Source organism: Panthera uncia, chromosome B4 (genome assembly GCF_023721935.1).
Source record: "Panthera uncia isolate 11264 chromosome B4, Puncia_PCG_1.0, whole genome shotgun sequence".
Taxonomy (NCBI): domain Eukaryota; kingdom Metazoa; phylum Chordata; class Mammalia; order Carnivora; family Felidae; genus Panthera; species Panthera uncia.
The window spans coordinates 126,567,279-126,578,841 of NC_064809.1; the positions used below are offsets into that span (position 1 = coordinate 126,567,279).

General features: G+C 44.9%; 2 protein-coding genes across 2 annotated transcripts in view; both read left to right on the forward strand.

The window, feature by feature from the left end:
• Nucleotides 1–3,755, forward strand: part of APOL6 (apolipoprotein L6) — a 15,765-nt gene extending 12,010 nt beyond the window's left edge. The window contains exon 3 of the mRNA XM_049626724.1: nucleotides 3,691–3,755. Within this exon, the coding sequence (XP_049482681.1) occupies nucleotides 3,691–3,755 (65 nt within the window). The remainder of the gene's footprint in view (nucleotides 1–3,690) is intronic.
• A 5,333-nt stretch (nucleotides 3,756–9,088) lies between these two features.
• The window catches only part of APOL5 (apolipoprotein L5), a 17,113-nt gene continuing 14,638 nt past the window's right edge, over nucleotides 9,089–11,563 (forward strand). The window contains 1 exon segment of the mRNA XM_049626725.1: nucleotides 9,089–9,143. Within this exon segment, the coding sequence (XP_049482682.1) occupies nucleotides 9,089–9,143 (55 nt within the window).

Consider the following 11,563-nt stretch of genomic DNA (forward strand, 5'->3'; position numbering starts at 1 on the left):
AGGAAGGAAGGGAGGAACAAGGAAGGAAAGGAAGGAAGGAAAAGAGAGAGAAAGAAAGAAAGAAAGAAAGAAAAGGAAGGAAAGGATGGAAGGAAGGAAGGAAGAGAGAAAGAAAGAGAGAAGGAAAGAAAGAAAGAAAGAAAGGGAGGAAGAAGGGAAGAAAGAAAAAGAAAGAAAGAAAGAAAAAAGAAAGAAAGAAAGAAAAGGAAGGGAGGAACAAGGAAGGAAAGGAAGGAAGGAAAAAAGAAAGAAAGAGAAAGAAAGAAAGAAAGAAAGAAAAGGAAGGAAGGGAGGAACAAGGAAGGAAAGGAAGGAAGGAAAAGAGAAAGAAAGAAAGAAAGAAAGAAAGAAAGAAAAAGAAAAAGAAAAGAAAGAGAAAGAGAGAAAGAAAAAGCAAGCAAGCAGCCTTTCGTGAGGACAAGGCCACCTGCCTCCGTGAGCTGCCAAGTTCATAACCACACATGACCTACAAAACCAAAGCCAAAGACCTAAATTTAGGCTTTAGCAACCCCATATGTTATTTTGCCCCTTACACTCTCAGTATATTTCTCCAAGTTTGGGGCCACTGCAGCAACCCAGAGCTAGACACAAACAAGAAGGAGGCAGATGGACATGGAAACATTACCTTCGTTACCAGCGAAGCTGTTGGAGAATGAGGCGAGCCTTCTCTGCAAGGCATGTGGGCTTGTGAGGATTTCACCGCACAAGTGGCCGGCTCCCTTCCCGGGGCACAGGCGTGCTGGGACAACTGACAGTGTCCTCTGTGGGCTTACCTCCCTGACACGTGCAGCTTGGACAGAAAGAACCCAGGACGTGTTCTCTCGCGAGCAGGCAAGCCCCCAGGAGAGTTTTGAGCAAAGGGCTGAGCTATGCATGAACCGCCTTCTGCAAAAATTAACAGCTAGGCTCTTCCTCCTCCTCCGGAGAGGGTGAAGAGGGTCCGGGGTGTTCCTCCAATGGAGCTCCCTCCACACGGGCAAAGGGAAAAAAAGAAGCATTTCCTCCTACATAATGCAATGAAAAAATTTGATATGCATCCAAAATTTTGTTCCTAACAGGGAATGGAGTTTCTCAAATGCTCAGGAAACATTTGTAAAAATACATCAAGTACTTGTCTACAAAGAAAAACACAATAAACTAGGGGAAAAAAAAGAAATTATGTATGTCTCTATGACCATAGTGCAATAAAGCTGTAACTTAGCAAGGATAGTGAATTTTTACTGAATTAAATCAATTAAATTTAATTAATTAAATTTTAATTCCAGTTAGTTACCAGAGAGGGTAATATTAGTTTCAGGTGTACAATATAGTGATTCAACACTCCTATACATCACCTGGTGCTCATCATGACAGGTGCACTCCTTAATCCCCATCACCTGTTTCACACACACAAACACACACACACACACACACCCACACACACACATCTCATTTTCTTTCTTTCTTTTTTTTTTTTCTGAAATGACACAGGGGTGGGGCTCATTTTCTATTTTTAATTGGGTTTTAAAAATATTAAGCTCAGGGGCACCTGGGTGGCTCAGCCGGTTGAGCACCCAGCTCTTGATCTCAGCTCGGGTCTTGATCTCATGGTCGTGTGTTCGAGCCCCACATTGGGCTCAGCCCTGTGTGTGGAGCCTACTTAAAAAAAAAAGAAAGAAAAAAAGTAAGTGTATAGCTTAATAAAATTTTTTAAATATTTATTTTGAGAGAGAGAGAGAGAGAGCCCAGGGGAGGGTCAGAGAGAGAGGGAGAGTGAGAGAATCCCAAGTAGCCTCCATACTGTCATTGCAAAGCCCAATGCGGGCCTTGAACTCAACAACCAAGAGATCTTGAGCCAAAATCAAGAATGGGATCCTTAACCGACTGAACCACCCAGGCGCCCCCCCCCCCAGCTTAATAAACTTTTACTTACGTATATTCCCTGTAACTACCAACTGATCAAGATACCGAATATTTCCAACACCCCTGAGGGCTCCCTTCATCTCCCTCTGAGTCAATACTCACTGTATCAGTTGTCTGTGGCTGCCATAACAAATTCATAATAAATTACCACAAACTCAGCAGCTTAAAACTACACCCAATGTTGTCTCACGGTTGTGAAGGTGAAAAGTCCAGGGAGCTTGACCGGGTTCTCTGCTTAGGGTCTCACAAGGCCAAAGTCAGGGTGTATGGGATCTTCTCGGAAGGCTTCCAGGGCAGAGTCCACTTCCAGGCTCATTCACGGTGTTGACAGAATTCATTGTCTTCTCGTGGTTTCCACTGAGGCTCAAGGCCTTCTCACAACTCTGATTCTGTCTGAACTCCTCGTGCCTCCAGGCAGAGAAACTTCTGATTCTAAGGGCTTCTGTGATGAGATCAGTCCCATCTGGATCCTCTCTCTGTTGCCCGCACTCTTAGGGTCAACTTTCGTTACATCCGCAAAGGCCCTTTGGCCATGTGACATAACATAGTTTCTGGGGATTAAGATGGGACATTTGAGGGGGGCTATAATTCTGGCTACCACATCCCCTATTCTGATTTCCATCCCCATTGGTTAGTTTTACCTGCTCGTAAAATTCATCCAAATGAAACCACACAGTATGTAGTCTTTTGCACCCACGGGTCCGTCTGTGAGATGGCGCGTAGCCATAATTCGTTATTTTTTATTGCAGCGATTATCAGTCCATTATATGAATATATCACAACACCTTTATCCATTCGAATAATGACAGACACGTTTGGGGCTGTTGTAAATAAGGCTCGTTATGTACATCCTTGGTCACGTGTACTTTGGAAGACCTGTATACTCATTTCGCTTAGAAATCTACTCAGTAGTAGGACTGCTGGTTGAGGGCACGTGCATGTTTATATTTATAAATATGTCTGAACAGTTTTCCAAAGCGATGATGTCAATGCTCGTTCCCATCAAGAATGTATTAGAGTTCCGGTTGCTTCACACCCTCGTCATCTCTTGACCTGGTCACTTCTAAAAAATGTTAACCATTTTGCTAGGCCTGGAGTGATACCTGTGTGATTGTGGCTTTCACGTACATTTCTTTGACTACCAATGATGTTGAGCTGATGGACGCACGGGCTTATTGACCACTTGAATGTCCTTTTTTGTGAAGTGCTCGTCCAAGCCTTTTACCCATTTTTATTAGGCTACTTTTCTTATGCATTTGTAGGAGTTCTTTTGCATTTTATACATAAAAGTCTTTTGTTAGATATAGTTATCACAAATATCTTTTCTCAGGTTGTGTCTTGACTTTTACTTCCTCAGTGGTGTGTGTGTGTATATATATATATATTTTTTTTAATGTTTATTGATTATTATGAGAGAGAGAGAGAGCGTGGGAGCAGGGGGAGGGGCAGAGAGAGAGAGAGAATCCTGAGCTGTCAGCACGATGCAGGGCTCGATCTCATGAACTGTGAGACCATGACCTGACCTGAAATCAAGAGTCAGATGCCCAACCGACTGAGACATCCAGACGCCTATATATATATACATATATAAAATCATAATATAATATAACATATAGAATATATATTAAATTTAGCTTTCCTCTTGTAAAATAGACATAACATGAAGTCGTCTCACCCATGTTTAAGCGTACATCACCATCGCAGCAATCACCATCGTCCATCTCCCAAACTTTTCCACCTTGCAAAACTGAAACTCTGTGCTGAGTAAACATTCCTTTATCTCTCCAGCCCCTGACAACTACCAACCTCCTCTCTACCGCTGGGAATGTGACTACTCCAGGTTCCTCATATGAGTGGAATCCTACGGAATTTGCCTTTTGTAATTGGCTAATTTTACTCAGCTAAATGTCTTCAAGGCTCATCCATGTGGTAGCGTGTGCCAGAACTTCCTTCCTTCTTAAGGCTGAATAATATTGTGTGTACACGCCATGTTTTGTTTCTCTGCTTGTCCGAACACAGGTGGATCGCTTCCACTTTTGGGCTGTTGTGAATAATGTTGCCGTGAAATTGGGTGTATGCTTACCAGTATATTTTAAGGTTCAGAAGGTCTTTTTTTTCGACCTTCAAAATAATTATTTTTGTTATTTGACGAGCAGGGTTATTGCTTTATACTAACCTTCAGTTCGCATCAAAATCCTGTACACATTATAGGTGATCCACACAACTGGCTGGTTCAGAAAAGAACGCATACGACTAATGACCAACAACATGTTTAAGCATTTGCTCTATGACAGATACTTTTTTTTTTTGCTGCCATTTTTGTTTGTTTGCTTGTTTTTGTTTTATTTTTAAATCAATTAATTAATTGTTTAATTTACATCCAAGTTAGTGAGCATATAGTGCAACAATGATTTCAGGAGTCGATTCCTTAATGCTCCTCACCCATTGAGCCCATCCCCCCTCCCACAACCCCTCCAGTAACCTTCAATTTGTTCTCTGTATTTGAGTCTCTTCTGTTTTGTCCCCCTCTCTATTTTTATATTATTTTTGCTTCCCTTCCCTTATGTTCATCTGTTTAGTATCTTAAATTCCTCGTGAGTGAAGTCATATGATATTTGTCTTTCTCTGACTAATTTTGCTTAGCACAATACCCTCTAGTTCCATCCATATAGTTGCAAATGGCAAGATTTCATTCTTTTTGATTGCCGAGTAATCCTCCATTGTATATCTATACCACATCTTCTTTATCCATTCATCCATCGATGGACATTTGGGCTCTTTCCAGACTTTGGCTATTGTCGATAGTGCTGCTATAAACATTGGGGTGCATGTGCCCCTTCAAAACAGAACACTTGTATCCCTTGGGTAAATACTTAGTAGTGCAATTACTGGGTCGTAGGGTAGTTCTTTTTTTAATTTTTTGAGGAACCTTCATACTGTTTTCCAGAGTGGCTGCACCAGCTTGCACTCCTACCAGCAGGGCAAAAGAGATCCTCTTTCTCCGCATCCTCGCCAACATCTGTTGTTGCCTGAGTTGTTGTTAGCCATCCTGGCAGGTGTGAGGTGGTATCTCACTGTGGTTTTGATTTGTATTTCCCTGATGATGAGTGATGTTGAGAATTTTTTTCATGTGTCAGTTGGCCATCTGGATGTCTTCTTTGGAGAAGTGTCTATTCATGTCTTTTGCCCATTTCTTCACTGGATTATTCGTTTTTTGGGTGTTGAGTTTGATAAGTTCTTTATAGATTTTGGATACTAACCCTTTATCTGATATGTCATTTGCAAATATCTTCTCCCCTTCCATTGGTTGCCTTTTAGTTTTGCTGATCATTTCCTTCACTGTGCAGAAGCTTTTTATTTTGATGAGGTCCCAATAGTTCATTTTTGTTTTTGTTTCCCTTGCCTCTGGAGACGTGTTGAGTAAGAAGTTGCTGCAGCCAAGATCAGAGAGGTTTTTGCCTGCTTTCTCCTCGAGGATTTTGATGGCTTCCTGTCTTACATTTAGGTCTTTCATCCATTTTGAGTTTATTTTTGTGTCTGGTGTAAGAAAGGGGTCCAGGTTCATTCTTCTGCATGTCGCTGTCCAGTTTTCCCAGCACCACTTGCTGAAGAGACTGTCTTTATTCCATTGGATATTCTTTCCTGCTTTGTCAAAGATTAGGTGGCCATACGTTTGTGGGTCCGTTTCTGGGTTTTCTCTTCTGTCCCATTGATCTGAGTGTCTGTTTTTGTGTCAGTACCATACTGTCTTGATGATTACAGCTTTGTAATACAGCTTGAAGTCCGGGATTGTGATGCCTCCTGCTTCGGTTTTCTGTTTCAAGATTGCTTCGGCTATTCAGGGTCTTTTCTCGTCCCATACAAAGTTTAGGATTGTTTGTTCTAGCTCTGTGAAGAATGCTGGTGTCATTTTGATAGGGATTGCAATGTTCAGACGTTCTTAATGTTAGTCAACTCCAAGTTATAACTTTTTTCTGTTATTATCTGTGGCTTTTATATCACATGTAATATTTGCATGTCCCAAGGTCATGAACCTAGCCTCTTACGATTTTTCTACAAGTTTTATTGTTTTACTTTTAACATTGAAGTCCCTAATTCTTTGGGAATGATGTGAGGAAAGCATCAAGTTTCACTTTTTTTTTTTCCATATGGATGTCCAGTCGATCATCACCATTGATTGGAAAAATCATCCTCCCCACTGCATTTCAGTTTGCCTTTATTGCAAAAGAGAGATTGTACCCATCCAAGGTCAGGTGAAGAGACCAGTGGAACTCACACAGTTTGTTCCTGGAGTCCCCGCTTTGTTCCTTTGGGCTAGTTGTATAGCCTTGTGCAATACCACACTGTTTTCTCTATTATGGCTTTGCTATAAACTGTGATCTTGGTAGTGTGAGTCTTCCAACTTGCCCTTTTTCAAGATGTTCTTTATTATTCTATTGCATTTCCATGTAAATTTCATTTAAAAAAATTTTTTTAAGTTTATTTATCTGGAAAGAGAGTGGGCACGAGTGGGGGAGGGGAAGAGAGAGAGGGACAGAGAGAATCCCAAGCAGGCTCCACACTGTCAGCACAGAGCCCATTCCGGGGCTCAATCCCACGAAACGTGAGGTCATGACCTAAGCCGAAATCAAGAGTCGGTCGCTTAATCGACTAAGCCACCCAAGTGCCCCTCCACATAAATTTTAGAATTAGCTTGTCAATTTCAACCAAACACCTGCTGGGATTTTTATTAGGATGACATTGAATCTATAGATCAATTTAAAAAGAATTGACTTCTTAACAATACTGTTTCAATCCTTGATATCCCCCCGTTTATTTCGGTCTTTTCATTTATTTCAGCAATGCTTTGTAATTTCAGCGTAGAGGCCTTGACATTTTTGTTGCCTGCCTCCTCAGGTATTTGGTGCATCCCAATGTTATTGTAAATTGTTTATTTCACTCATTATTGTTTGTTTCTTAGTATAAAGAAATAGAATTGATTTCTGTATATTGACCTTATATCCAGTAACTTTACTAAATTCAGTTTTAATTCTAATGGTTTACCTGTAGATACTTTAAAAAATGTTTTTTTTTAATGTTTATTTATTTTTGAGAGAGAGAGAGAGAGAGAGAGAGAGAGAGACACAGAGTGAGCAGGGGAGGGGCAGAGAGAGAGGGAGACACAGAATCCGAAGCAGGCTCTAGGCTCCGAGCTGTCAGCACAAAGCGTGACACAGGCCTTGAACTCACAAACGGTGAGATCATGACGTGAGCCAAAGTCAGACGCTCAACCGACTGAGCCACCCAGGTGCCCCTACCCATAGATTCTTTTGGATTTTCTGCATATACATCGATGTTGTGGTGTGATACAATGATGTGTTATCTGATCACATCAAATCACCTGCAGAGAGTGTGGATTGTTTGCCACCACCAGAAACTTACCCCTGGGTCTGACCTGGAGGTGATCCGTGTATTTTCAGCTCACATTTCATTGGCCTGAGCTACGCACCTGACCTATCCAGCTGTCGGGGGTTGGAAGTACAGGGAACAGGTGAAGTATTTACTGAGCATTGCTTTTATTAGAATGATGGCCTCAAGGTCCTGAGAGAGAATAAGCGTCAACCGAGGATTTGATCCTCTGTGAAAATATCGTTTAAAAATGAGGACTTCAGGGGCGCCTGGGTGGCTCAGTGGGTTGAGCGTCCGACTTCAGCTCAGGTCACGATCTCGCGGTCCGTGAGTTCGAGCCCCGCGTCGGGCTCTGGGCTGATGGCTCAGAGCCTGGAGCCTGCTTCTGATTCTGTGTCTCCCTCTCTCTCTGACCCTCCCCCGTTCATGCTCTGTCTCTCTCTGTCTCAAAAATAAATAAACGTTAAAAAAAAAAATTAAAAATAAATAAATAAATAAATAAAATAAAAATGAGGACTTCAGAAATTTTAAAAAAGCCACGGGGCGGGGGGAGGGGGCGGCGCCTGTGTGGCTCAGTCAGTTAAGCGTCTGACTTTGGCTCAGGTCACGATCTCACGGTTTGTGGGTTCAAGCCCCGCACTGGGCTCTGTGATGATGGCTCGGAGCCTGGAGCCTGCTTCGGATTCTGTGTCTCCCTCTCTCTATGCCCCTCCCCTTCTCACACCCTGTCTCTCTCTCAAAAATAAATAAACATTTAAAAAAAATTTTTTTTAAAAAGAGGACTTAAGGAGATATTCTGAAACAAAAACAGACTCTTCCCACAGCCCGGGTGATTCATCACCACTGACCGGTTCTCCTATGGAGCAGGCCCGAAACCAGAGAGGGACTGTGGTCTGTTCCTCCCACCCCAGGAAACAGAGTGAGGCAACATGGGGGAGTGAGGCACTTGGGAACTTGGGAACTCTCTGCTTTCTTAATTCCTAAAGATGACGAAGGCAAATGAATGAGACCAGAGCTGGACATTTTTGTTTGTTTGTTGAGGAAACTTATCTTTTGTCTTCTTATCTTGAGCAGGACCGAGTTCTCCGATTTCTAAGAGAGCAGGAGTGATCACACTGGGATGGTGGGGGAGGAGAGAAAGAATGGTGGGGGGAGGAGGAGATGGGGAGAGAGAGAGAAAAGGAGGGGAGAGGAGGAGGGGGGAGAGAGAGAGAGAGAGAGAAGGAGGAGGGGGAGGGGGAGGGAGAAGGAGGGAGAAGAGGAGGGAGAGGAAACAGATTGCAAATACCCTTCAGAGGGTATTTGCAAAACATTTGGCCACCGGCCCTTGAGCCACACACTCGGCTTCTCAGGCTTCTCAGCCTCCCTAGAAACCACAGAGAAGACAGATGCTCTACTCGGGATGGGAACCGGAAGCGGGTTTGGAGCTGGCCACAGCAACTGCTGTGTCCTGATCTAGCTTCTGAAAAGAGGGAACTTTGTTTGTATGAGGGACAAGAGCAGCGTATGAAAGAAAAACACGTAACATGTTGTCCGTGCATTTGCTTATTGAAGGGCGTGCGCGCGCGCGTTGACGTCGGGCAGCCGGAGGATGTGACTGCAGTGGACAGTTGTTATTCTTTTTGCCTCTTAGACAGTTTGGGGGAGTTCCCTGCGTGGTCACTCTTGGCAAGGAGAGCCTGGCGTCCGCTGCGGAAATCAGACACTCGTTCCAGCCTCTCTTGGTGCAGAGTCTCCCAAACAGAGGGCCCCGCACCAGACTTCGAATTCTAAGATCCACCCAGGATGCGTTCCGGCGATGGCAGCCGCCAGTGGGCAGGGTCCCAGCGAGGCTGCCCCCACTGATGCCATCGGTGCTACAGCCTGAGGGGCTCCTCGCCAGCCCAGTCGGCAGGTGATCCTGGGACTGTCGTCTCAGATACAGGGCGCCCAGACCGGTTTCCTCTCGTTAGTCCTGAGACAGCTCACGCTCTTCAATACATTACTTCCCCGATTCAGCTGGTTGGGGTTTGAGGCGCCCGCGTAGCTCAGTCGTTTGAGTGTCTGCTTCTTGATTTCTGCTCGGGTCATGATCCCAAGGTTGTGGGGTCGAGCCCCACACCAGGCTCTGCACTGAGCATGGAGCCTGCTTGAGATTCTCTCTCTCTCTCTCTCTCTCTCTCTCTCTTCCACTGTCCCTCTCCCCTCCACACACTCTCTTTCTCTCTTAAAAAAAATAAGGGGCACCCAGGTGACTCAGTCAGTTAATCGTTCAACTTTGGCTCAGGTCATGATCTCACGATCCGTGGGTTCGAGCCCTGCGTCAGGCTGTGCTGACAGCTCAGAGCCTGGAGCCTGTTTCAGATTCTGTGTCTCCCTCTCTCTCTCTGCCCCTCCCCTGCTCATGCTCTGTCTCTGTCTCTCAAAAATAAATAAACATTAGAAAAATAAATAAAGTAAAATAAAGTTAACTGGTTGGGGCTCATTTAAGTTGTTAGCAGCTGGGAATCAAACGTGCTGCAAATACATTCTTCGGCCCCTCATTTGCCATTTAACTTGGCTAGTTTTAAAATCTGACATAGTCAACTAATTTTCCTTTCAGGTACCTGGAGTTCATGCCGTGCTAAGAGAGGCCTTTATCAATCCAATATTATGAAAAATATTCTTCTGATGTTTTACACTTTTATGCTTTATGTTAAAGTCTGATTTTGCTGTTGGTTTCCGATAACCTTTGGTTTGATAGTTTTTCCTTGTATTTCCAGCTTAATATGACTTTTTACTTGGGGTTTATTACATGACTTCATTTATTTTTAAATGCTTATTTAATTTTGAGACAGAGAGAACGTGAGTGGGGAGGGGCAGAGAGAGAGGGGGACAGAGGATCCAAAGCGGGCTCCGGGCTGACAGCAGAGAGCCAGATGCGGGGTTCGAACTCACGAACCACGAGCTCCTGATCTGAGCCGACACTGATGCTCAACCGACTGAGTCACCCAGGCGCTCCTGGAGTTTATGACACAACTTTAAATATTTGCTCTGTAGCGGCTCCCGGCCAGGGGACCCCACCTGGACGGGGAGGGGGCAGGAGAGCTCTGGGAGGAAGGGAAGGGGCTGCTGCACCTCTGAGCCACCCCAGCGGCACAGGGGGCTCTGAGTCAGAGAACTCCGAGGGCAGCAGCTGCTGGGCTCTCATAACGCCAAGGTCCCGTGTCATCACAGCTACCCGGTGAGGCTTTCGCGGGGCCTAGACAGCAGGCAGGCCCTAACTGGTGAAAAATCTGCTTGTCCAGGCTATTTTAAAAATCACTGGCTGTGTAAAAATTCGAATTTGGTGCCAGTGGGCTTTGGAGTCAACAGGTCTCAGCCTGCGGTGGGGAAACGACAAGCCGGGGCCAATGTACAGAGGTCACCCCTGGCCCAGTCATATAACAGGAGATTAGACACAGCCCAGGCCTGAAGTTTGTAATAAAAGGAGTGAAGGCTACTCCTTACTTGGCCAGGCACCGTGCGGTAGACACAGAGGCCCCCTGTGTCTGAGGAGGAAGAAAGTCCGGGAAAACTGGCCGGTCCCAGCGTCGTACCGACGAACCGTCAAAGATGATTAAGGATGACGGGCTGCGCGGAGTTTCTCGTCCTGTGAACAAGTGGGGGCCGAAGGCTCCACGCAGCGCACATTCCTTCTGTGGAAGCCCAGGGGGGAGAGGCAGGGCCGGGAAGACAGGCCTTAAAAGGCAATAATAATTAAAAAAAACAGACGGGTGCCGGGGTGGCTCAGTCGGTGGAGCGTCCAACTTTTGATTTCGGCTCAGGTCATGTTCTCAGGGTGGTGGGATCGAGCCCCGAGTCAGGCTCTGTCCTCAGCACGCAGCCCGCTTACGACTCTCTCTGCCTCTCCCCAACCCCCCAAAATAAAGAAATTTAAAAAATGAATAAATAAAAATCCAGAACCAAAGCAGTGCCAGTAATATGTGATATTATCTCACGCTTTCCTGTGTTAACTCATTTCTCTCCTCAACGAATCGCCGAAGTGTCCTTCTCCCGTTTTTAAGATGAGCACACAGGTACAGAGAGGTTGATTTACTTACCCAAGGCCACACAGCAAGTAAACGGTAAAGCCTGACTTTGAACTCAAGGCAATTGACGCCAGGGTCTGTATGCAATCCACAAAATCAGGGCTGGGGGCAAAGAGGTTGTGGGAAGGGAAGAAAAGGAAATGACGTCAGGGAATTAGCAGGTGGTTTTGCTGGTCTCATCTGCCAGGCTCCAAGGAGAAAAAGGTATCCTGATGGGGGGGGGG